General features: G+C 41.9%; 1 protein-coding gene and 1 long non-coding RNA gene across 16 annotated transcripts in view; one reads left to right on the top strand and one right to left on the bottom strand.

The window, feature by feature from the left end:
- The first annotated feature begins 4,879 nt into the window (after positions 1-4,879).
- Positions 4,880-26,762, top strand: part of CD44 (CD44 molecule (IN blood group)) — a 68,606-nt gene continuing 46,723 nt past the window's right edge. For 13 of the 15 annotated variants that reach the window (XM_081891253.1, XM_081891260.1, XM_081891250.1 and 10 more), the window contains exon 1: positions 4,880-5,137. In XM_081891253.1, the coding sequence (XP_081747379.1) occupies positions 5,071-5,137 (67 nt within the window). In that variant the 5' untranslated portion in view covers positions 4,880-5,070. The remainder of the gene's footprint in view (positions 5,138-26,762) is intronic. The other 2 variants (XM_081891255.1, XM_081891254.1) reach the window with 1 other exon arrangement.
- LOC309359052 lies at positions 5,148-26,748 on the bottom strand. Its single transcript, XR_014163709.1, has 3 exons — positions 26,169-26,748; positions 22,499-22,675; positions 5,148-5,799 (listed from the first exon to the last, which is right to left on the bottom strand). It is a non-coding gene; the product is annotated as an uncharacterized lncRNA (long non-coding RNA).

Here is a 26,762-nt window from a genome sequence, read left to right as displayed (position 1 = left end):
TAAAGAAAGGAAACTGGAAGATGTGGAGGTTGTGCAGGATTATTGCTTGTTTCCCTTTTTGAACATAAACTACTGGAGGCCATTGTTCACCTCCTTGCTGCTCTGCAGGACACAGCCCATAAATTACACGTGGGAACAAAGTGGTTGGCAGGAGTAGAAATGGATGCCTGGCTTTCCAATAGACTTCTCTGCCTTCAAGCAAACAAAACGGACTGTCTGGCTCAAAGCAGCTCAGAGCACACATTCTGTTATGGAAGGCTTTTGGCGCCACAAAGAAAGGGCATTTTTGCTGTGCCATGCAAACCGTTAGTGGAGAAAATAAAATCTAGGCACAGAGAAAAACAACAAAAGAAGCATCAATCTGGGCTCATTTGCAGATGTGAACAAACCTAATATAGGAAGCAGGCCAGACACTCATGAAATTGGCAAGCAGTGCCATGGCAGTGTAATCTAGTGAAAGTTACTTGCACAAAACTATCCTCTTCCCATATGCTAAGCCTATATTTTAGGACAGCCACATTTGCCAAAAAGGAGGAACAGCCAAAAAAAGAGGGTGAAAAAGAACACAGATTTGCATAGAATTTGCATATTATATGTATAGATGCTGATTTAGAAGAAATGCTATCATTTAGATGGAACTACAATACATCTTCTCACCATATTGAGCAAGATTTTTGACTAGTTGACTGTGTACCTCCTGTCAAGGTGCAAACTCTTGTTGAATAACATCAATCTTCTGACTGGCCTTTATTTTTAAACTGAACTTGGACCAAGCAACCCTTCAAATGGGGGCAAATGTCCATCCTAGTATATCTACGCTGCATATCTCAGGTGCTTCTTTGAGTTCGTGTTTTATTATTTTCACCAACATGATGAAGTTTTACATAGATATAAATCTAAACAAATTTGAAATAAAAAACATTCAGGATTCAATAAAAATGGATGCCACCTAGAAGCTACTGGACAAAATTTATTATCAAAACCATTGCATTATTTATTTTCTAGGGAGTTATAAACATTTATATGTTCTGGGCCTTGGTGAGGGGGGGGGGATGAAGTCATATCTGGTACAATCATTATTAATGCATCCTTTTTAGTCACAGTAAAATTCTTAGATACACTTAGGTCCTGAAAGGTGATCTTTGGAAACAAAAACAAAATCCCACCCTTTTGTAATTGTTATGTATTGGAAATCAATAAAACTGTATATATGTATTTACATTTACATTTTACATTTATTGAATTTACATACCGCCCTATACCTGGAGATCTCAGGGTGGTTCACAGAACAAAACTATATGTAAAAAAAACTACATGTTGTTTTTAAAAGGTGATATTTGGGTACCTTTTAAACCTGCTTGCATATAGGCAGTCCAATTGTCAACAACCTGATGAATGCTAGGTCAGTTCCCTCTCAAGTTTGACATATTCCGTGCAAGAGAGTCAAGCTAAGTGCAGACAGGACTTTGAGTTTCTAATAACTAGAGTGCATTTCTTCTTTCAGTAATTATTTGCCTGAAACAGAATTTATACCAGGACTGGATTTTCACACCATAACTCACAAATTCCAGGTTTATCAAGATCATTGTGCTGAGGAAGCTGTCCATGCATGGCACTTGGATGCTTCCCCTGCATATATAAAGGTAAAGGGACCCCTGACCGTTAGGTCCAGTCGTGGATGACTCTGGGGTTGCGGCGCTCATCTTGCTTTATTGGCCGAGGGGGCCGGTGTACAGCTTCCGGGTCATGTGGCCAGCATGACTAAGCTGCTCCTGGCGAACCAGAGCAGTGCACGGAAATGCTGTTTACCTTCCCACCGGAGCGATACCTATTTATCTACTTGCACTTCTTGCTTTCGAACTGCTAGGTTGGCAGGAGCAGGGACCGAGCAACGGGAGCTCACCCTGTCACAGGGATTCGAACCGCCGACCTTCTGATCAGCAAGTCCTAGGCTCTGTGGTTTAACCCACAGTGCCACCCATGTATATAGTGCATATATAGTGAGAGGTAAATTTTATGTTTGGGAGCATTTATTATTATTATTATTATTATTATTATTATTATTATTATTATTTATTCAATTTATACACCGCCCTATACCTGGAGGTCTTAATTTTAATTGAGAAGACATCACAAATGAGCTTTATATGTGTCAGATTCTTCTGCAGCTTTATTTTTAAAAATTTAAACACCCCAAAACATGGGCTATGTGATCACAGATCTTTCACATCATGTTTACTTTTGCCTTGATAAGAATTCACATCTGAACTCGCCTTGAACCTTCCAATGATTTCAATGATAAAACAGCCCCAACTCTTCTCCTTAGCCTAGGTCAATAGTAATTGAAGAAGTACAGAAATTCTGATTTATGCTGTCTGGATCAATTGTTCTCAGCTTGAGGGTAGCTTCAGACATGATGAAAAATTAGGCTAGAGGATGCATGAGTAACTAACATTTGCTCTTTGGGGAGGGCTCTTTAGGTGTAACATCTGTAGTGGATTATGGCACATATCTACCTAAAAAAAAATGTGGCTGTGTACACACTAGCCAGGTTTGTAACACCATTTATTTCATTTTATTTTTATTTTTGCTGAGTCTGGAATTGCTTATGCTTGTCCTCAACATGTTGCTTTCAATCTAGATTGATGTTAGATTGTACTATCTACAAGGGTGGCTGTGGTTACTGTACTTGGTGTGGATTTGAAACCTGCCCCTTGATTGGATGATCCATGCCTTTTCGTCTCTGCACATGCCCTGGGTGAATGAAGGCAGCCATCTTGGTATCCGTCCACCCCCAACGTTGTTGCAGTCTGAAGCCACATACATGTCCAAGCACTCATATACACACTGCTGAGAGGTATAGGATCTTTGACTGTAGTTATGAATTGTGCTTGTTATGAATATGCGGTAACCTTATGCCAAAAGAACTTCTCACACCAAAGAAATAAAAAAAGCTTGGCTTCTTATAAGAAATACAAGAGACAGAATATAGAAATGCTTTTTCAGACTGCACAATTACAATTTAAGGAGGCAGCAACTCCTACAACACACACACACACACACACACACACACACCCTTGATCTGAAGGGTGAAAGATTCCCTATGCTGAAGAGCCTACAGAAATGTGGGTGTGGCAATTTTGCCAGCAGGGCCCATGCTAAGAGCAAGAAATGAGAAGGAAGAATATATCTGTCCTTAAAGTGAAGCAGGTGTGTGCTGTTAACCTTGGAGCTAGGATTGTTAGCTAACTACTGGGAATGCTGGGGTCCTTAGCTCATGCCTCCAAGGCGGAAGGTAGGGGCTTTGAGACGAGCAATTGCTGCCCCCCCATTTCCTGCCCGTTTCTCACCTTGCTCATCCTAGTGAGAAATGGCTAAAAACTGTCTACTATCCTGTTTGCTTCTCACTCTCTGGGTTTTGCTTAACAAAAGGGCGGAAGAAGTGTGTTAGTGAGCAGTTAACTGAACCTGGCCATCTCTTTGTCTGCCTCCTGTACCACCATTAGCTTGAAGGTCTTGTCAGGAATTTGAACTGCTAGCAACTGGATTTGCAGGTACTGACCTTCTCAAGGTGTGAAGTGTTTCCAGGGAGGGTTCCAGTACCAGGTTTGTACCAAGTCAGGATGGAGAACTGCATGTCATGTTTAAATTATGTCAATCTTATTCTTATGCCATGATCTACAGAGAAAAACCATGTCATAAGTTCAGATTCACATACAGTGGTACCTCGAGTTAAGTACTTAATTCGTTCCGGAGCTCTGTTCTTAACCTGAAACTGTTCTTAACCTGAAGACCACTTTAGCTAATGGGGCATCCTGCTGCCGCCACGCCTCCGGAGCACAATTTCTGTTCTTATCCTGAAGCAAAGTTCTTAACCTGAAGCACTATTTCTGGGTTAGTGGAGTCTGTAACCTGAAGCATATGTAACCTGAAGCATATGTACCTCGAGGTACCACTGCACTTCGGTTCACAATGTCATTGGGCAGGTGTGGATACCCCCCAGCACCTCCAATGCAATGTTTTCAAATGGACACACTGTAGGGTAATGCGAACTCAATGCAATGCAATCAGTTTTTAATTTCAGAATGAAGCTAGTTGCTCAAGAAGCCTTTTCAGAGAGTCTAGATCAGGCATTCTCAAACTTGGCCCTCCAGCTGTTTTGGGACTACAACTCGCATCATCCCTAGCTAACAGGACCAGTGGTCAGGGATGATGGGAACTGTAGTCTCAAAACAGCTGGAAGGCCAAGTTTGGGGATGCCTAGTCTAGATTGTGTGTGAACCACATGGGGGAGGGTACTCAGTATCCATCAATTCTAGAATAACATGTGTGAGAGGTAACCACTTCTGGAGTATGCACATTTCACCATGGGTTTGATGCACTGATGTTCACTTTGGATTTTAGCCTCCACAGAGCACAAAAGTATAAATGATAGAAAAGTGGCCTCCCTCTCCCCTTGCTCACGTCTGTGAAATGTGCAAGCAGCTCTTAGCAGAACATTAAAAATAAAATAAAATTATATGCTCTTATGTCGTTCTTTGTTTTAACTCTCTACCTTGTGCTGTCAATTCACAAGGAAAAATATATATATTAAAACGGACGTACTTCTAAAGCCTCAGTTATTCCGGATCTTTTGTATAGACTTTAGGTCTTTGAGGGCAGCTTCTCTCCTCCTTGCTAAGCAATGAAGAATTGCAGACAATTCCCAGCACAGCTGCTCCAGTAAGGCTTCCCTGTGATGAGTAAAAGACATTTGGAGCCTCCACTAATTGCTGCTGGTAACTGCTTACTCATAAGTAGTAGCCTTCTCCCCTCCCCTTTTTTGCCTAGTCACTTTTGTTTCAAGATGGGTGTGACTTTTGATTCCGCTCCCCTCCCTGTTGTGTCACTCCTTCAGTTACTTTGAATTGGAATAAAAACTGCAGCAAACTTCCGACGCTGCCTCTCCGTGCAGTCTTAACAAGACCTGGGACCTTTTTTCTCCTTCCTTTTGCTTCCTGCCCCTCCTTTGTGCAGGCAGGGAGAGAGGAGCTCCTTGACTTTTACACATTAACTCGAAGAGAGGAAACAATGGCCAAGGTCTGGTTGGGTGCCGCTGTTGGATTTTACTTGTTGCAGCTTTCTTTAGCCCGGATAGGTAAGTGGCTTATGAATGAAATCCCTTATACTAGCCGATGAGCGTACGAGATACTTCGGAGAGCAAAAACTTCCTCCGGCTTGCCAGCTGGACTGTTCAACTTCATTGACATTTTACTGTGCGTTTCCCGCCTGACAAAGACACTGAAAGGGAACCTGTGAAATTTTTTATTGCAAGAGGGATGCATGGGTGTGTTTTGTGTGGAGGCAGGATAGAGAAGTATAGAAGGTTTTAGCTTGAAACACTGAGGTTTAAAGCTAACAATGTTTGCTGGACAGAGAAATGAGCTTCTGCACATCTGGTCCATATTCAGGCTTGCAAACCACAGTTATGTATTTATTTTTGCTCCGTTCCTTCTGTGAAGTAGACAGCGGAGGGAAGGAGGGGAAGGAAACCTTACAATAGCTGTATTCTTGAGCTTGCAGGAGAAGCAAGCGCTTGCATGCTTGTAAGATGCAGAAGCCATAACGACTTCTCTTCTCCACGCTGGGAATGAAATTTGGAGAGTTTTCAGGGCAGAAAGTGAAAAGTGCTCGCTGGCTTTCAGAACTTTAATTTGAGCATGACTAGTGAGGAGGTTTAGAAGCAAACTTTAAGCCAGTCTGGCAGGAATGGGCAGCTCATTTCCCTCCTTGCCCCCCAGCTAGCTTTCCGAAGTCTGCCTGTGAATAATAAAACGAAATGCTTGTTTGGCAATGAAAGTGCTCATGCATTTAAGAAAATCACATGTCCCGAATGACAAAATAAGTCTTTAAAAGTTTGATGTGATACAGAACCACAAGTATTTGCGAAGAAATAACTGTGCCTTCAACAGAGACCCATTGTAATAGAAATTGCCTTGAGCTGTTTTGAAGGAAATCTATTATCCTTATCCACCCCCTCCCCCAGATCATTGGAAGCTTACAAAATACTTTTTTAAAAAGAGGCATTGGCGCCTTAGTGTTTTAAATACTTATTTGAGCATAAAGAAGTAAATTGGATAATAGGTTGCTCTGCCGATTCCTAAATGGGTGTGTCAGAGTGCACGGTTCTAACCACGTTTTCGGAATTTCCAGAATTTTTTTTAAAAAATTGCAGCACTGCTTTCAGAAATACTTCTTCGGTGATCAGGGTTTTACTTTAAAACACACACACACACAGACGTTACCAGGTACCCAAGTATGCACTTTTCAAACATAAGGAGGTGTTCTCGGTTTGTGATATGAGGTGTGGCTAACATTTTGGATTAGATATAACATGTGTATGTACATATGTATACTTTAGAATGGCTATGTTTCTTATTTAGTTATTCCTTGCTCAGCTAATATTCCCTTTTATGAACTGCCAAACCTTCTATAAATAAGCGCAGCCTGCAATTACTCTGGGTTGTGTTGCATTTTAGCTGTAGAAAAGAGAGAAGGATCTCCCCTTCCCATCTAATCCTCGGTGTGGTTAGGAAAAAACATGTCAAGCCGCATGTATGTCTTGCAGGAGAGTTTCTTTAGGGGTTTAGCAAGGTATTAGATTATAGCTACATTATATTTTGGTTGGTATGCGGTACATTCCAGGCAAGCTTTATAGTGACAAATGGCTTTGCCACTGCACTTGGTTCCCTCCACCGGCACCACCCTGAGCTAGAGACGGGCAATACAGTAGTTGGTTTTTTCAGTGAGAAGATTTTATATGAGTAGAAGCAATGAAAACAGTTGGGGAGGCAGACAATGCGTGGCATGTAACGTCTCATACTGTTTTCAGCTCTCTTCAAAAAAGAAAGAACTGTATCTTCCTATCTCGGTATATCTGAATACAGACAATTCTACAGGACTAGATGGAATTCTCTTTAGCGTTTCTGTCGCTTTTCTGACAGGTCGTGTAGTGGGATATCGGATTCTAGTCCACAGCCGGAGACATGCTCAGCTATAAAGCCTTGTGGATGTCCTGGGGCCCACTACTGTCTCTTAGTTTAACCTGTAGCTTGCCAGATTCTTCTTGGATAATGCCGTACATGCTGCCATGAGATTTGAGAAACAGGAGCAGGATTAGGATGTGACAAATGAGTTATAAAGTACTTTACAGACCTCATTACCTTGCACTGCTTCAGACCATTTGTCCAGCTAGGTCAGTATTGTCTAGACTGAGTGACAATGACTCTTGCATTTTCCAGCTCTGACTGAAGACGTCAAAGCTTGGAAAGCTTTGACTTTCCCCCTTAAAATAGCTATACAATTATTTCCATTTTGCTGAGGCCAAGTGGAGACTTGGTCACTGAGCAGCCATCCTGATTTGTTTGCAAGGAGATTAGATGACACTTGCTTTGTAATGAGCATTCCTTCTGATTTGTTTGCAGAGAAGTTAGATGATGGCTGCATCAAAACAAATGTTATCCCACTTTTTCCAGGGCATTTCCCCATCACTTTCCTTATTGCATAAGGTCCAGTCTTTTGGGAGAACAGGTTTATTGCGCAAGGGGCTATCCTTTTAACAACCTGAGTTTGTGTGTATGTGACTGAAATAATGACAGTCTGTAAGTACCCTAAGAAACAGCAGATTGCACAAAGCCACCCATTCAAGTAATTTAAACCCAGATCTCCCAGTTCCCAGCTGCCAAAGGCTACAGATCCAAATTGCCTCTCATTCCTATGCCTGGGGCAATTGACTCTTCAATAGTGCAATCTATTTAATCTAGAACCTTTCTGATACTCAGTTTATATGCTCCTGGCAGTTGCTGCAGCATGGCTCCTCAACCACTACTCCTGGAAACATTCTATGGAACCAAATCTGGGTCGGCAGAGCTAGTGACACATCATTGCTTCCCATATCGATGTTTCTGTACCATGAGGCATGGATAGGAACCATGTGCTGGCCTTGGCTTCTTGAATTCCTTCCTTCAAATGTTAGGCGCAGCATGGGAGTGGTTGTGCCTCTATCTGTAGTGTATAGGTTGGGCCTTGCAATGAAAGTGAAAACCAGCCTCATTTATTTGGGTGTATCCAGATATCTCCAGGGTTTGGTAATAGAAGACTTGGGAGTGCCAAGAAATAGCAAGGGACACACAGGAAGGTGAAGTCTTTGTGCTGAAGAGGCAGTCTAAGTAAGGTGATATGATGAAACCAGAAACGTTACCTATAGAAGAGAATGGGATTCTGTCTACTGTTCTTAAAGAGGATTCTGTTTTTCTGCCTTCTGAACAGGATGACAGTCAAGCTGTAATTTATACAGTATGCCCTTTATTCACACTTGTACTTAATCTAACATCCTTTCTTTATGCTGGTTTTCATGTGCTGTTATTTTGGCCATTTCACGAACAGACTAAGGTCATTAGGTGTATTAAGTGATATGCCTGAGCTGGAACTTCGCAAAACCACACCTTGTCAGGTCTGTGTTTCCCTTTGGATTCTCATGTATCCATTTCTGGGCCCAGTTCAGAATTCTGGTTTTGATCTTTAAAGTCTTTATTGGTGTGGGACCAAAGTTCCTGGAAGATTGCCTTTGTCCGCATGTACGTACTCTCACCTTAAGAGCTTCTTCCCAGTTCCTTCCTTTGGTGCACCCACCAGGTGAGGTCCTACTGAGATAAGGGGCATCTCAGTGGTGGTAGCCAGGATATGGAATACCTTTGTCACAGAGAAAGCCCAGTGCCTACCTTGATGCCATTTGGTGCCAAGCAAAAATGTTACAGTGGTACCTCGCAAGGCAAAATTAATTTGTTCTGCGAGTTTTTTCATCTTGCGAATTTTTCGTCTTGCGAAGCACGGATTCCCATAGGAATGCATTGAAAATCAAACTTGCAAGACGTTTTCGTCTTGCGAAGCAAGCCCATAGGGAAATTCGTCATGCGAAGCAACTCAAAAAATGAAAAACTCTTTCGTCTTGCGAGTTTTTCGTCTTACGAGGCATTCGTCTTGCGAGGTACCACTGTATTGTTTTCCTAGGGTTTTAAATCATTTTGCTTCTGCTTTTTGTTCTTATACTCCTTTTATATGCTTTATTGTTGGCCTGCCTTCTTGTGCATTTGAATTTTTTTCTTGTCGTAAGCTGCCCAGGAGAACTTGTTGACACATACCCAGCTAAACGAATCATAAAATCATAGAGTTGGAAGAGACCACAAGGGCCATCGAGTCCAAACCCCTGCCAAGCAGGAAACACCATCAGAGCACTCCTGACATAGTACATGAATAGAAATAGTACTTGAATGTTGTCGGAGAACAGTTATGGATTTTTTCCTTCCTTATAGGCACTGTTGGATTGGGGGGGGCAGTCACTCTTTTTTGGATAGGGTTGAGAGACTCTAATTATTTAAGGTACCTTTGGGAGTTTCCTCCCATTAAATATTAGGCTCCTTCTCTGCTGTCTCTTTTTGTGCCTACTGAAAGCCTGCCTCTTCCAACAAGTTTTCTTTTATGTAGAGATCTCTTATAGTCTGCATATGTATTGGGATTTTTCAGATGTTTTATTGTTTGTGGGTTTGCCATCCTGGGCTTCTTTGTAAGAAAGGGCAGGGTATAAAATAAATAAATAGCTATGAAAAGCTTCCCGCATGCTGGGGGTGCCCCAGATATGATAATAGCATGACCTGCTACCACAAAATGTCAAAGTTGTATTCTGGTTTTCGCAACTGGCCGAGGGAATAATCCTAGCAGCATGAATGAGAGTGCAGCAAAAATGCAATCCAAGCAAGAAGTGTGAGGTCATTACAGCTGCAGTTGTGGATTCCTGGATCTGCTTGAGAGAGGGACTGGAAGATGATACTTTCTAGAAACAAGAGGGGTAGAGAAGGGGAAAGGAGCAGCAAAGGAAGAATTGAAGATGGTTACAACACAGTCCCAAGCAATGCTGGAATGGGTTTAGTCATGTTGGCCACCAGACCTGGAAAGTTGTCTGTGGACAAACGCAGGCTCTTTTGGCGTGAAGTGAGATGAGCATCACAATCCCACAGTCGCCTTTGACTGGATTAAACCATCCAGGGGTCCCTTACCTTTTACACCAAAGTTATGGTTAAATAAATTCTAAATTGCAAACCAACTAATAAAAAACCCTTATGCCTCATTTGAAATTTAAAGGGTCCCTACTGGCTGTATCATGTGAGTGATCATAATATCACAAAAGTTAAAAACACTGGAACTAAAAAAAAAATTATCAAAATTTAAAGCCTGAAATATTTCAAAGCCTTTCTTTGTTTATGTTACCCCCCCCCCTTTTATTGTAATGACAAAATGGTTGCAGTTCAGCAAATAAATCACAACATGGAAATAATCTGCTTTTGTTAGGAAACAATACCTTTCAGGTTGAACCTGCTGTCTGTGAGCTATTAAATAACAAGCATCAGCAAAACTGGCAAAACTGGAGGGAAGGATGGGAAGGACAGATGTATCTTAATGAGAAAAAGTTTATGAAACATTGGATAATTTTACTTCTATTAAGACCTTTCCAGTGTGTTCAGCTTTTTTCCTTAGGATACATGTCCACAGGATACCTCCAGTGAGCAGAAATCTAGGTGCAGAATGCTACAAAGAGTTAATGTGAATTGGTTTATGCATTGTCATAACTGAATTCAAATACTTCTCTGAGGTATAATTTCATAAGGAGGGCAATTATAGAATCATGTGGCTTGTTCCCTGTTCCACCCCTTTTCTCTCTTAAACTGGGTACAAGGTTTTCAGCAGGAAAATATGGCTCATGGCTCTCTCTTCTCTGTTTCATATTTTCTAAATATAACCTCTCAGATACAAGTGGTGCAGCCTTAAAAATTAAGAGAGTCTTTTAACATCTAACCTGCAAATGCAAAAGCCACCCAGTCTTCTGAACATTCAACTACTCAAGAGCAAGACACAAATGTGTGGCATAAACAGTTTAAACTTAAGTTTAACAACACTTGCTCTGAATAGATGTTGTGGTTTGACTGTTTCCTGCAGAGGATGGCCAAAACAATGATTTCCCCCCCCCCCTTCAAAAGCCATGGAAACAGTTACCTTACAGTGTACACAATCGCAACTCTCTTTTTCTCATTCAGCAGTTACAATTACAATGCCTACAATTCAAAATAGAATGGTGTTCCAGTTTATTCTAGTTCCAACCTGGTCCATGTTGTTTGCATGACTCCAGCAAGAGCAGAACACAAAGTGTGGGGCTGGATTCACAGATTAGTGTAGTATTTTATTAGTATTTTCCTGAGAAGCTTTATATTTATTGATTCATTTTAAATATTTACGCTCCACTTTTTAGGGCAATGTTCTAACGAGGTGGCTTTTCACCAATAAATAAAGAATAATTGCAGTAAAAATAGACAATGTAAATTAATGGAAACTAGACACCAACCAAAAACAACACAAATCCAGAATGACGGAGTTCCAATCATGGAGTCTTAAGCATAAGGATCCAGAGAGACCTCATTATTAAAAGTAGTAAAAATTAATCAGAGAAGTCTTAAGTAAAACAAATGAGTCATTAGAGCTGATTAAAAAGCAACCAAAAGGGGTCTGTCAATGATGGGGGGAGGCAGTTCTAAAGATTCAAAGCCAACTAAAGAAGAAGAAGAAGAGTTTGGATTTGATATCCCGCCTTTCACTCCCCTTAAGGAGTCTCAAAGCGGCTAACATTCTCCTTTCCCTTCCTCCCCCACAACAAACACTCTGTGAGGTGAGTGGGGCTGAGAGACTTCAGAGAAGTGTGACTGGCCCAAGGTCACCCAGCAGCTGCATGTGGAGGAGCGGAGACGGAAACCCGGTTCCCCAGATTATGTGACTACCGCTCTTAACCACTACACCACACTGGCTCTGACTTTGTTGTTGTCAACCTGTTTTTTCCTGGCAGACCAAGAAACTCTGAGGTGAATGATCCTAAGGTTCAAGCAGGTTAATATGGGCATAGGCAGGGTACAGGAATGTGTGGTAGCATCTCAGCTCCAGGGGTTTCTGGATGAGTCAGATTATCTAGATCCATTCCAGGTTAGTTTCAGGCCTAATTATGGGATAGAGACGGTTTTTATCACCTCGGTAGATGACATCTGCCAGCAGTTGGATAGGTCCCAGTTGGTTCTGTGGGACCTTTCAGCAGCTTTTTATACTCTTGACCATGGTATCCTTCTGGGCTCCCTTGCTTCTGTTCTGGCCTCCGCACCAGCATGCTGATGGCACCTAACTATTACAACAAATAGCACCAGGTCCAGAAGGCCATCCAAGATGTTTACCTGATTCATCAAGGGCAGTGCAACTCTATCCAGAATGGGTTGCAAACCTCCATCCAGATGGGAACTTTCTACGCAAAACAGTACTCTCCACCCCCTTGTATTTCAGCTTATTTGCCTTCATCCAACCACAGTCAGAGTTTAGTGCTGCAGCTGGAGCCATGATACATCTTTGGGGTCCACACAACAATGCACAGAGTGGATTTTGACAGTCTTTTCTCCCCGCTTTTCATCCTTTTTCTTCTGGAGGCCATCACTAGCATAATGGTGATGACATGCATTGCACCTTGGATTCCTAGGTTATCTGGGGAGTTCAAGATGGAACACACTGCACAGCCACTAGCTCTTAGGAAGCTAGCTGATTACAGCTTGTCCAAAACATGGAATTTCAACGGCAGCCGTAAGTTGCTTTAAGTAGAACACATTTGATGCTTGGAAGTCACTTACACGTGGAGAAAAGTACAAAATCTGAAAAGCACCTCACTGAAGACTCCTGAATAAGCTTAGCAGTCATGGAATAAGAGGAAATGTCCTCTTGAGGATCAGGAACTAGTTAAGTATTAGGAAGCAGAGAGGAATAAATGGACAGTTATCCAGATGGAGGAATGTAGAAAGTGGACTTCACCAAGGATTTCTATTGGGAATATACTTTTAAACTTGTTTATGAATGACCCAGAGTTAAGGGTGAGCAGTGAAGTTGCCAAGTTTTTTATGATATTAAGTTGCTCAAACAAAAAAGGTTGTGAAGAGCTCTAAAAGGGCACCTCCAAACTTAGTGAATATGGGGTAAAATGGCAGGTGCAAGTTTGTGCAAACAAATGTAAGGTGGTGTATGTGTTGGGGGGCCGCGTAATTTCACATACAAGCTCATGCGGTCTGAACTGTCAGTGACTGACTGGGAACAAGACCTTGTGATAGGATTGGACAAATTACTTGAAGATAAAGGCTATCATAGGCTGCTAGGGTTGCCATGCATCTGGAATTTCCCAGACATACCCAGAATACTGCATTCGGAAGCAGTGTCTGGGCAGAAATCAGCAAAATGTCCCGGAAAATTCCATGTGTATGGCAACCCATGTTGGTAGTGTCGTTTTTGCCGATTTCCCTTAAAAATAGCTCAAAACTGTCCATTTTTGTTGCGATTTTCACTTTTTGAAATATGGAGACCCTATTGGCTACTATCCATGATAGCTATGTTCTGCCCCCATGGTCTGATGCAGTACGCTTCTGAATATTAGTTGCTGAAAACTGCAGGAGGGGAGAGTGTTCTTGTGCATGTGTCCTGTTTGTGGGTTTTCCACAGGCATCTGGTTGGCCACTGGGAGAACCAGATGCTGGGCTAGGTGGCCCATTGGTCTGTTTTTATCCATTACAGTTTATAATACACCATAAAGCTTATGATTTTGTTGCATTTTAGCTTGGACAAGATGACCCTCATGGTCCCTTCCAACTCTACAATTCTATGATGGTATGAGCAGTGGAATAGTGCAGTCAAGCACACATAGTGGTGCATGCATGTACTAGCCTTTTTTTAGACAAAGCGAAATGTTTTCAGTTTATGAAATTCATATATCAAGCACTCTTGACATTCCCTTAACCAACATCCTGCCCTTCAGAGTTATAAGATAACTTTTCTAATTTCAGTCACCCATTGTGGGATTTCAGTTGAAACCACCCAACTTTTTTTAGTGCGGTTGCACGATAAATTTCAAGTAAACTTTCACAGGGCTATAAAAACACGTTGAATAATATATATTTGACAGTTGATGCTGCAGATAGAATCCCGGCTGGAAAGAGGAGAATGCCAAATCTGACAGCTTGTCAGTTCCCTGATCTTCAAACCACATGCAGTCTCTCTGGTAGTGTTGCCTCTACTGTATCATCAGCAGCTGCTGGCTGCGATTTTCCTGCCCCTGGCTTCTGCTGACTTCTGCTGAAGGGGATGTTTGGATGTGAATTAAATAATGTAGAAGAAGAAGCTTGAAAAGATCAGAAAAGAAATAAGAAAGCGGGTGCCTTAAATGGCTTTCTTTTAATTCCATTTAATGAATGTGCAGTTTTACACAACTCTCTCTCTTTTGCTTCTTAAGCCTTTATTGGTATACGCAATGTGGACAAATATCCACGTGCACATTTCCCTCAAAGTAAACTGAGAGAATTTTTTTGTTTAAATATGTGTTGTAAATTCTTAGCACTTTGCAAACATCCTCTTAACTAACTTGCCAAGCCGTGGAACGCTTCTGAGGAATTCTGCTCTAATCCTGAGCTCAGCTGTTGCATGCTTATTTTGTGTATAATTTTTCTTTGATTTTAAAAAAACTATTAATTGCACAGGTAATTATGCTGCCAAAGATAACTCTTTGGGGTGACCTTGATTTGGGGGGAAGGTTAAGCTCATGATTCAGTTTTCCCCACGGAAATATGTTGGGCTTAAAAGTGCTGAACAATGGCTGGCTTATGTCATGCTCATTCCTAGGAAACTTCAATAATTACCGGTATATGCAAGCTTGAAACAAAAAAACACAAGTGGTGATACGCAAGACATGAATGATCTAGTTGAGATTCCTGCATTGCAGCGCATGGACTAGATGACCCTTGGGATCCCTTCCAACCCAACAGTTGTATGATTCTATGATTCTGTATTTGTCTACGCAGAAGTAAGGCTTATTGTGTTTAATGGGTTTTATTCCCAGTTAAGTGTCTAAGACTGCAGGCTAAAGGGATAGCACTGTCCAAATAGATAGACTTCGTAGTATACTAATCTATAGTATCCATAAGTAAGTAACTATGTTAAAACTCAATAAGGATTTAAACTCACTCAAAAGATGAACCAAAACTTTTGAGCTTGCAGAAAATAACTATCAGGCACGCTGCGCTAAAAAGGCTGCCTTGTTTGCTAGGGATGGCACTATTCTCAAGTGATTCCCGCGTTGGCACTTAATTTGGAGAAAGGTATGGAACGGAAGGGACACGGGTGGCGCTGTGGGTTAAACCACAGAGCCTAGGGCTTGCCGATCAAAGGTCGGCTGTTCGAATCCCTGCAACAGGGTGAGCTCCCGTTGCTCGGTCCCTGCTCCTGTCAACCTAGCAGCTCGAAAGCATGAAGTGCAAGTAGATAAATAGGTACCGCCCCAGCGGGAAGGTAAATGGCGTTTCCATGCACTGCTCTGGTTCTCCAGAAGCGGCTTAGTCATGCTGGCCACATGACCCAGAAGCTGTACGCCAGCTCCCTCGGCCAATAAAGTGAGATGAGTGTCACAACCCCAGAGTCATCCGTGACTGGACCTAATGGTCGAGGTCCCTTTACCTTTACCTATGCAAAGGAAATGGTTGATTCTGGCATTAACAAACTCCCCAAAAAGGAAAAGGGTCTGCAGTGTACTTACTGCAAGTCATGACAGGATGCCTTGATTTTGGAGAACTGCTGTGCAAGGCATTGCCAAAGGGAAATGAGTACGTGATGTCGATTTTCACTTTGTGGGGGTTTTTTTGTTTGCTTGCTTCTGGGTGTGGACCTAAGCAATCGGATGCAGCATGCATGGGCAAATATCCTAAGCATTACAACTTCGTTTTTCATGCCTCAACTTCCCATACTGAAATGTGTGTGACTTCCAGGTGCTTGGAAAACTTTTCTGTATTATTTAGAAAATGCCAACATGACTGGGCAGGGCTTTTTTTTTTAATTTTAAGGATGGCTAAACCCAGAGCTGTCAATCAGGCTTAGTCTCTAACTTCTGCATCTGTAGGCATAGATGTGCTGGTGCCAGGAGGACCTTTGGCAGTACTATGAGCTGCAGAATGGACAGAATCTTTGACACTAAATGAATAATTGTGAAAGAAGTTAACAGTAAGCTAGTGGTATTATCTCAAAAAAAAATTATCCATAAAGTTTTATTAATGTTTTTTCATAATACAATTAAAACACGTATCTAAATGAAAACAAAAACAGAAAGAGGAAAAGAAAATGCAGATAGCTGTCAAAGATAGCTCTTAACCCTTGTCTCACACAAAAAGAGGTGGATGCTTTCAGATTTCACGTGGGAGCTTTTCAATAGATATATATTTTCAGTAGGGACACCTTCTAGCCTACCAGAACCTTTTGATCTTCATCAGAAGTCCTTGTCTGGGCCACACTACAGTTTGGAATTAGGTAGCTAGTGACTGGAAGGCTAGTGACCTTCTCACTCGTGCATTTGGAATATCCTCACCAGAGAAGCTCACCTTCCCCCTAGTTTAATGAATTTCTGGTACCTGGTGATAACTTTAATTTTCAGGCATTTTAGTAATTTGAATTGGTTGACATATGGCAACCTGACAGATTAGGTGGCCGAGTTTCCCATATTTGGGGAAACTGCAGGGGTCCCCACACCTGGAATGCAGTGGATGAGTCTACCCTAGAAAAACCTTCATGATCAAGGTATCTCCCCTGCCAGATAACCCAACTACTACTAAAGGCTGTTGCCCTAAAATACAAGAATTTTGCACCAGCAGCAAAAATCCTGCTGCACTGCGCTTAAATGTTCTGCTAACAGAATCTGTGATGCTGCATGGGAATTATCAAGAACCAGAAGTTCTCAAAAGAAGATAACCAGAAGTTATCAAAAGTTAAGAAGAAAATTCAAACCATCAATTTCAGGTATCTGGAGTCTGCAATGCTCAGCAACAGATAAATCATGTGAGATGTCCACTTATCTGTTTCAGCTCTAAATGAAGAGTTTGCTCAGATCAATGGCAAACTCCTAAATCATATCACCACGACAATAATCAAATGTCACCCATGTGTGTGGACTGTCTCACCAAGACAGTCTGTACCAATATTTGTCTGTACCAATAGTACAGCTTTTATTGTCACCTTGAAAAAGTCATTCTCCTAAATCTGAGGGAAGTCAGGAAGCGTCTTGAAACTTAGATCTGATTTTTGCCGACAGCAAGTTCCAGCCCTGACGTAACGATAGCTGCTTCCAAACAGCTTTTAACTTGCACAAACTTTTAGGATCCTTAGAGGACCCTTTGCTAGTTAAATACCTATAACAGAAGAATTGCAGGTCTGACTCCTTGTATATCCAATCTTAAACACATTCTTTCAAATATATTACTGAGAATGGTGAAGTAATAATACAGCTTATTTGGAAAGCAGTGTTAACATGTTTCATACACCATCCTTTGGTAGGGAATATGGAATGGGGTCCAAGCAATGTTATCAGCATTAAATATTTGATCACAAGAGATAACTGGTTGGAGTGTAATTAAGATGGCAAAGCGCATTCTTCTTCATGGAGAACATATGTTGCGGTGGGAGCGTTGAGCTTCCTCTTTTTGCTGCGCACATCGGATTACCCATCCACCCTCCCTTTATTTAGGGTTTGTTTGCGCTGACCTTGCTATGCCTGTCATGGGGTCGTCTGCTTTGGAGCAGAGGCCTGGTAGGAATTTTACCATTTGGCTGATTGGCTGGTACCATTTGGGTTTTGCCTACTGTGTAGCAAATTGTCACAACTTGTAAGGTTGCCGTTAGGCATCGGTTAACTTTTGGTTGGTGGGGGGGCATGGATTGGCTGTGCCTGCCCCTCCAATGCTGCTGCTGCAAGGGTATTCTGTTAAAGGAATCCATGGGATTGCCATTCTTTTGTCCGAATCCCTGTCAAGGGGCTAGGGCCACGCAAGAGCCCCAGGGAGCATTTGGGGAGAGGTGTGAGCCTGGCACCCAGCTTTATTCTCTCCCTCCCCAAAATTGTTTACCCTTACTGACTTCTGCACGGGTGTGGTTGTCAGTTCTGTTCCTACCTCCAAATGGGAACAGATAGTCGCTAACCAATGCCTAAGCAACCACTCACATACTGTAATTCAATAAAGTTGTGGCCAAAATTATGCCTAAAACCAAAACAAAAATGATGTGTGAAATGTGTTGTTATTCGGGGGTGTCTTGGGGGGCCTCGACACGCAACAATCCTTGGAGTCAACTTCTGTGGTGCTTTGATCTCCCCCCCCCCCAGGCCGTTGCAGATTTATCTGGTGGTTTTTAAGATGGTTTATGTTGTAAATCGCCCTGAGATCTGCGGATGAAGGGCGGTATACAATTCAGTAAATGAAATAAAAACAAAATAAGAATCTAACTAAACGTTATGTAAACTTGTGTATTGAAACCCATGCCCCCCCCCCCATTTCAATGTAGTTTTTAAGAAACCCACTTTTTTGGGTCAGGAAGCTTCTTAGTGACAGGTTGAGTCAGGGTATGTACACATCATACTATTCTAATCATATTCTTTCTCTCATTAATTCTGGGCACTGTCTTTTATCCTGTACAGCGTTATAACCTTTAACAAACTACAGTGCCCAGAATTCTTTAAGTGAAAAGATATGCTTTGAATGTGCATTAAAGGTATAGTGCATGCCCAGCCTCAGAGTGGAGAACTGACAGGCAGAGGTATGCTACATCCCTTCCCTGTCCCTTATTTTCTTCCTCAAACTGCTCTTCCTAGGAGTCAATGAATCTGTCAGTTTTGGCGCCTTTCAGTTTCTCATGTTTCCAATTTTAAGTTCAGTTCACCCCACATTCAAATACGTATAAAGAAAATCAAAAGGCTTGTATGAAAATTTGTATATTTTTCATATGCATTTCTCCCCATATATGCATTTTTTGCATGCAATTTTGCCAAGTATGTGCAACTTTGCAAGCAATTTCCCCCTAACGCAATGCGACATCACCCCCTGCAACAGCCCAGTAGGCAAGCTGAATCACAAGTAAGATAGCTTTCATTCAGGGAAGTACTAATGCAAATTAGGGTCTACATGCTCTAACTTAATAAAGAGCACTAGGGTCACATCAGCAGCCAAACTTTTGTTTCACTGACATATAAAGGAGTTGAAAGATATAATGCTTTATGCTGAATCATATTACAGGGTCTCTTGCATCTCTGGCATGCAATGTGCACTCCTCTGCCAAGATTCATCTGTAGAGATAGGGGCACACATAAACAAGCAATGCAAATCAGAATTGTGGGTGTTTCTTTTTCCTGGCACCTCCAGCACAATACAGAAGCCTATGAAATTCAAAGAAACACCTTTATGCCTGCAGCATAATCTGTGACAGTGGGTAGACTGTTGTTCTGTTTATATTAACAGTGTATTCCATCTGACTCAATATATAGTGAAAAGTTGCCTATAGTTTGAAATGCATGTATAGAAAATGTCCCAACAAAGGAGATACACAGTATAAGATGAAATTGGGAGGAAAAACTAGGATGAAGGTGTTACTGGACTGAGGAGATTTCTGAAGGAAGGATATTAAATGGGAACATAGAAATTAAGGAGGGAAACACCATGGAAAAGTCAATAAATGTAAAAAGGTGACAAAATCAATGGCAGAATTTGAAATGGGAAAGAGGATAACTTGACTGATGTTTTGAAGTCAGTGCAAAGTTCTTTAGAGAGATTGGAAACATCCCTTAGCAACCACAGAGAAGATTTATTTCAAATTGGAATAACCCCCTCCTGAAATATCTGAGACAATTCACCAACTAAGGAGAACACATCACTGCCAGGGATTGGCAGAAAGACGTGTTTATGTCTGCCATATGATAATAACGTTATCTAGTAAATTCTCAGACACATTTCACTCCCAGGGTGTAGGATATAGATGACTTCACCCATGCAAGGTTTTCAATGCCAGCCTGTGTTTGTTCCCCATTTACTCCAGATCTACCCTTTCTGCTGTTCTGCAAGGTGTTCTGCTGAACTGGGGCAGTGAACAGGTAGTCATGTGGAATCTATGAAACTATTGCGTGTCAAGGTACGCAAGCCACCCCAATAAAACCTTTTGTTTAAGGTTTTTGGCATAATTTTGGCCACAGCTTTATTAAAATACAAAAAAAGTGAGTGGTTTGCTTAGGCATTGGTTGCGACTATCTGTCCCCACCCGGGGACAGACTGACATTCGCACGCCCGTGAAAGTCAGAAAGGGAAAACATTTTGGGGAGAAAGATGGAGCTGGGAACCATGCCCTCACCTCTCCCCAAATGCTCCCTGGGGCTCTTGTGTGGCCCTAGCCCCTTGACAGGGGTTCGGACAAAAGCATGGCGAGCTCCTGGATTTCTTTAACAGAATACTCTTACAGCAGCAGCATTGGAGGGTCAGGTACAGCCAATCCACGCCCCTCCACCAACCAATTCATAAAACCAATGCCTAACTGCAACCTTACAAGTTGTGACGATTTGCTAAATGGCACCAGCCAATCAGTCAAATGGACAAAGTTCCTACCAGGCCCCTGCCCCCAAAGCAATCACCCCATGATAGGCATAGCAAGGTCAATGCGAACAACCCTAAATATAGGGAGGGTGGGAGGGTGATCCAATGCATGCAGCGAAAAGGGGAAGCTCAACGCTGCGCGCCGGGAATATAAAACTTCTTGGCTGTCAGTCAAAAAATGGCAACAACAAATTCTCCCCAATGACATGAGGAGCCCAATCGCAATGGTGGCCAACTACCTTTACCCGCCCAGCAACAGTGGGATGTCTTGTAAGACCCCACTGCAACACGTGCTCTCCATGAAGGAGAACACGCTCTAACAAACAGTGTATGTAGCTTATAACTGATCTCCCTAGCATTGCTAAGAAGCCAGCTGGGTGGTGCCTGTGAAACCTTAGGCACTATGTAGGTAAAAAAATAAGCCTGTCTTGTACTAGTCGTCCCTTGCATTACTTCACTATACTAACAGTGTTATGCTACTCCTCCTTCTGCTAGGTTATGATATACTGATACTGATTCACACAATAAAGAATGAACAAAGCCCTTACACTGGCAATGCATGATCTCTGACATAAGAAAACAGCCTCATCATCAGTTATTACTACCTAATGTGTAATACATGAATCATAACAGAGCTCCTTCACCAGATTTGTTAAGGCAGGTTTGAAACACCATCCTTCAAGACAAGGTTCAAATATGCTGTTGAAAGTCTAAAATGGCAATAAGATGTTACCGTCTTGCTTAACCCCTTCTATATATAAATAGATAAAAGGTTTTATGTGTTGAAATAGGACTTTGTTTCAGCTATTTTTGTCAGACAACTGCCTTTTTAGTTACTATGCCCCCTCCTTAATGGGTTGCGTAACAATACACCCACACTTGGAAAATGATGAAACTTGAAGCTCCCAGATGTCTGCATGCTAGAAGTATATACCTACAAGATGTCTCCAAAATTTATGTTGCTTCACAATTTCCCTTCCAGCGAAGACTAAAGGACAGCTGCCACAGACCAAACAAGCAAGCATCCACAATAAATGGAAGCACTCCATAGCTGACTGCAGTGTTGGCTATGTTACAAAACCGTGTTGCCACCCTCTTCTGACATATGTAAAAGTGAATGTTAATGCTGAACATCTATTTCTATTTGAATCATAAACAAACTGTTTGTAAGCTGCAGCTGGTCTGGAACATTGATGCTTGTTTGAATTAAGGTGTATTTCTATATAGCTGTTTTCTCTAGAACCGGCATTCATTTGTTCACCCAATTATTATGGATCATTCGGATGACATCATTGCCATCCTGATGCATTGCAGTATTTATTGTGGTACTCTTGTCTTTAGTCAGACCTGGTTCCTGCAGTTCCAGGAAAGGCTGGCAAAGTGTTATTAAGGTGCCTGGCGAAGGAACAAACACAGGAGAAGATGATGTTCCTAGTGATGCCCCACCTTTTCCTGGTTGTATTGCTAATGGGCTATGTGGAGAAATACATTTACTGGGACAGGGTTTGTTTTATATACAACATGGAAGAGTTGCTGTGTATGTGGAGTTATGCGAAGGGTTAAGCTTATAATATTAAGTAGGTGGTTGGCAGCTGGCAGTTAGTTGTGTAAGACCAGACTGCGAAGAGATGGGTTCTTCTTATACAGAAGTAGTGGGCTGTAAAAAAATTCTTCTGATTGGATTGCTAGGCGAAATTTTTGGGAACTTACTGGATTGGAAAAGTGGTCTGATGAGAGGGAGAGTGCTGTGCCATTCAAATTTGATTGTTAGAAGGGCAGGTTGGCAAATAAAAAGGCCAATTCTACCACTGTTCAGAGAAAATGAGACTAGGAAATGCAGTGGAATAGAAGAAGGAGCTGGGTGAAAAGGCTAAATATGAAGAATACAGGAGAAAAGGCTGGGAGAAAAGGCAGAATATGATGGAAGGCAGGAGGCTACTGAAGTTGGGAAATACCTCGCAGTATAGTCTGAGAGAGCTGAATTTCTGGCTTAAGCTGAAGATTGTCAGAGAGGTCATCGAAGGACTGTGAGCACTGAGGAAGAGTTCAGCCAGGAGCTTCTGGAGCTGACCAGAGAGAGAAAAGTCTAGATTGCAGATTCTTCTGTACCTGGTGGTGTTGAGATTGACTGACTGGAGAGAAGAGAATAAAGGTACAGTGGTACCTCGGGTTAGAAGAAGAAGAGTTTGGATTTGATATCCTGCTTTATCACTACCCAAAGGAGTCTCAAAGCAGCTAACATTCTCCTTTCCCTTCCTCCCCCACAACAAACACTCTGTGAGGTGAGTGGGGCTGAGAGACTTCAGAGAAGTGTGAATGGCTCAAGGTCACCCAGCAGCTGCATGTGGAGGAGCGTAGACACGAACCCGGTTCCCCAGATTACGAGACTACCGCTCTTAACCACTACACCACACTGGCTCTGGAGGCCTGTACTTAACCTGAAACTGTTCTTAACCTGAAGCACCACCTTAGCTAATGGGGCCTCCTGCTGCTGCCGCGCCGCTGGAGCACGATTTCTGTTCTCATCCTGAAGCAAAGTTCTTAACCTGAAGCACTATTTCTGGGTTAGCGGAGTCTGTAACTTGAAGTGTATGTAACCCGAGGTACCACTGTATATGGCATATACATATAGGAGAAGGAACTAAGATTTTACCATCCGTTTTATATAAGCTTCTCCATTTCCAGACAACTATAGGTCTATAGATGAAGGTAAACAGCATAGTACAGGTATATGGTGGCAGTGGTTAAAAAGTGTGAAAAGTAAGTGCCATGGTAGGAGTAAAGTAGAAACTCTTGTACACACTTGGTGAATCCGCAGTGTTAAATAGAAGCTGGTTCTCTAATATGAAGTGGAGACTTCCCATTTTTTTTAAAAAAAAACACACTTAATTGTTGTTCCAGAATGAGTGAGGTATACACTACTGAGAATAAGCAGAGTATGACTTTTTTAAAAAGTATTTTCCATTCGTGTGGGTTTGCAACAACACAACTGCAGTTTACCCTGCAGGTCTGGGTTTGGTGCAGCCACTCCTTGACTTTGTCTTGACAAGGGGAAAGGCTTTACAAATGGGTGGTAGTGGATTGGTCAGGTATAGGCAAGTGTAGCTAAAACGATGCTCGGCTAGTTCAGGGATGAAGGTGCAAATTTGAAGGTTCTGTGACAATCCTAGATCTAACAAGAAAGAGAATGAGGAGAGACCTAACTGTAAAACTAACCAAGTGAGGGAAGAAGAGTAACTGAAGCAGTCTGAGTAACCAAAAGACTAAACTGAGAAGGAAACAAAATTAACAGGAAACAAACCTAACCACAAACTGCTGTGGATGTTATTTGGAATGAATCATTTGTTCTCATCATCTTCAAAGTAACATTTTCCCTTCGATTCTTCCAATTAACTGTGTTCTATCAAAAGCTCATAAACAATGCCATATAAAGATTCTGTTGAGTCCCAAGAAATAAGGTTTGAGTCTTTCCAAGCATAGGGCACCTTTACAATTAATGTGAAAAGGGCTGAATGGGAGTGAGCTTGAAGTCCGTTACTGCTGTGCCATAGTTTGGTCTTTTTGACTGAACCAAGCTTTCACATACACCTAACTGTTCTCTCACTATTTTCAGATTCTCCACAGCTCTCTTTTCTCTTTACATGCCCTCCAGGGAGGTTTGATGGTCCTATGCAAGCATTGCTATGAAAGTGAGCAGCTTATCAGGACACGTGGAGGCACCATGAATTCTTCCACGAATTTGTTTAATCCAGTTTTATTTTTAAACCACATTCTCCTCCCGTCAGTAGTTTCTGGGGCTTGACTTCTTTCCTTTTTCAGGCATAGTCTAGTCTGTTTCATCCTTTTTGTCAAGGTTGCTAGTGGACGTCATGTGCGTTTGTATTAACTGGCTGGTATTCAAGATGTTTAAAAGTCAACTAAAGCTAAAACCTCCCCTTTGCTGCCGTTTCTGATACAAAAGCTTTTAGTGAAGTCAACAGATGGTTTAGCGTTCAGTGAGTGCTTTTTCTTTCCTCCTTGTACTTGGCTACTGTCTGTTTTTTCTTCTCTAATGAACTTTCCGTTTAAGACTGTTTAGAAACAAAACAGTCCGTATTGGATAGCTCTGTGGAACTCTGATAGAAGCATTTAACAAAGCATTTTACTTCTGAATATGAATGAGTGTTGCCTTTTATTTCAGTTAAAAGTTATTTATAGTTTTTCACAGTGCTTTTTAAATCGATTGTGCAAAGATGTTTGGCCAATAGCATGAACAGTAATTGCATCATGGACATTTTGAATGCAAAAAAGGCTGCTCACTTCACATTGTCTGCTTTTGGCAGAAGGCTGTGCTATGGCTTAATATGATTATTCATGGACTTCCTTCTGGCTACATAGCCCAAATGAGTATGCTTTGTTTTGCTTTTGTTTTGTTTTAATCTAAAACAATTGTTCACATATAAATTAAAGTATTCCCCCAGCTTGCATTTCCCTTAAGTGGCTTCAGCTGAATTCTTAGAAGAGTGCCAGAAGAGGTTAAAATCTGTGACCCCCCCTTGCATAGTAACTGGGATTACACCAAAGGTTCTCTGTGCTGTGAGTTGCTTTCCAGTAAGGTCATTGGTGCCTGGCTATGCTTTTAATGATCTCTACTTCTCCAGAGGCCATGCCTGATCATTGTCTAAATTGACAAACAGTGACTTCACTGCCTGAGCTCTTCAGTTTTCCTTTGCAACATCTGCCGCAACTGCACAGCTGTGCCATATTCTGATGCGGCCCAAAGACACTTGTTCTATTTTGAGGTGAAGCTATTGTAAATCGCATAATGTTTAGCATAGCAAGGAAGGGAGTTTGGCCAGCATTTTGACACCGTATGGACGATGGCGGTGTGTTTACCCCAACAACGGTTGTCATACAGATTAAGCATATTTGAAACTCCTGTTAGCAGCATTAAAAAAAGAGAGAAGGGAAGAAAAAGAGAAAGCGGTTGTTGCTGAGGAAATGAAAGCAACGTCTTGTTCCTACTTGTAGCTACACAATGTGCCTCCATTTGCTTGGCTCAGTGTTCCTTACTTCATCTCCATAAAGCTGATTTAATGTAGCTATTTAATGTGCCAGATTAGAGTCTGTGGCAGTCTAATCCAGGGGCAGCCAGCATGGTTTTGAACCACAACGCCCTTCGCCCCAGGCTATTGGCCATGCTGGCTGAGTTGTAGTGTACAGTATCTGGAGAGAACCACTTTGCCTGTTCTCTGCTCTACTCATTATGAAAGCACCTACATATGCAAGGTAAACCATTGTGGTTTGGTGGTCAGAGTATTGAATTAGGAATGGGGAGATCTGGGTTCAAATCCTTGCTCAGCCTTGAAGCTCAGTGGGTGAATTTGAGCTCATCACTGTCTCCTAACTTCTGAAAATAAAATGGGGCGTGGTGGAGGGAGAAGAACAATGTATGCCACTCTAAACTTAGAGGAAATATAGGATGACAAAGTAGAAAGGATAAAATCTAAGGCCTTCATAGAATGGCTGATCTTACTTTCAGAATTAAATATGACTCACTTTTTCTGCACTACAAAGTGCTTACCATGATATAAATAACTCGCTTGGAAACTGCTTGGGAGACTCTGGATTTCATCAGAAACTTACCTGGTTCCTCAGTGAAAAGGTCAGTCAGGGTTCACAAGTTGCACCGGAATAGATTGCTGGCCCGTTTCTGCTGAGCATAGCTGCTAGGAGGTATGGTGCTCACCCTCCTAGAATATTGTCCCTAGCATTCCGGAATGCACATGGGGTTCCATTGCCGACAAACTGATATCAAAAGGGTTCCCTAAAAGTAAGAACAAAAACAACAAAACTTTAGAATGGTGTTGGAGACATGTCCAAAAATCCACAAATGTTTTTTATTGGTGACACCTCAGTGGCAAGTAATGGCAGGCAGACAAGTTTTTCTGAAAGGCAAGTTGGCCATTTTATTGTTATCCAGTGTACAACTGCTGGGGATTTGGTACATTCTCAGGCACAGGCTCAAGCCTCACCAGCAACCAGAAAACAAATTAAACATGCCCCAGAATACTTTGCAGTGCACAGAATGTTCTGTGGTAGATACAGCTAAGTAGCACTTTTTAGAAGTATGAAGCTTTGAGGAACCAACATAGCATGATCAGCAGTTTTGATGCCATTTTTGTAAGGTTTTTTCCATTGCTCATTCCATGTTCCCAGTGCTCAGCAACTATGTCTCCA

Source organism: Podarcis melisellensis (genome assembly GCF_964234715.1).
Source record: "Podarcis melisellensis genome assembly, chromosome: 1".
Lineage (NCBI taxonomy): Eukaryota > Metazoa > Chordata > Lepidosauria > Squamata > Lacertidae > Podarcis > Podarcis melisellensis.
The sequence above is the reverse complement of the archived record's forward strand: the minus strand, read 5'-3'. Positions and strand labels throughout refer to the sequence as shown.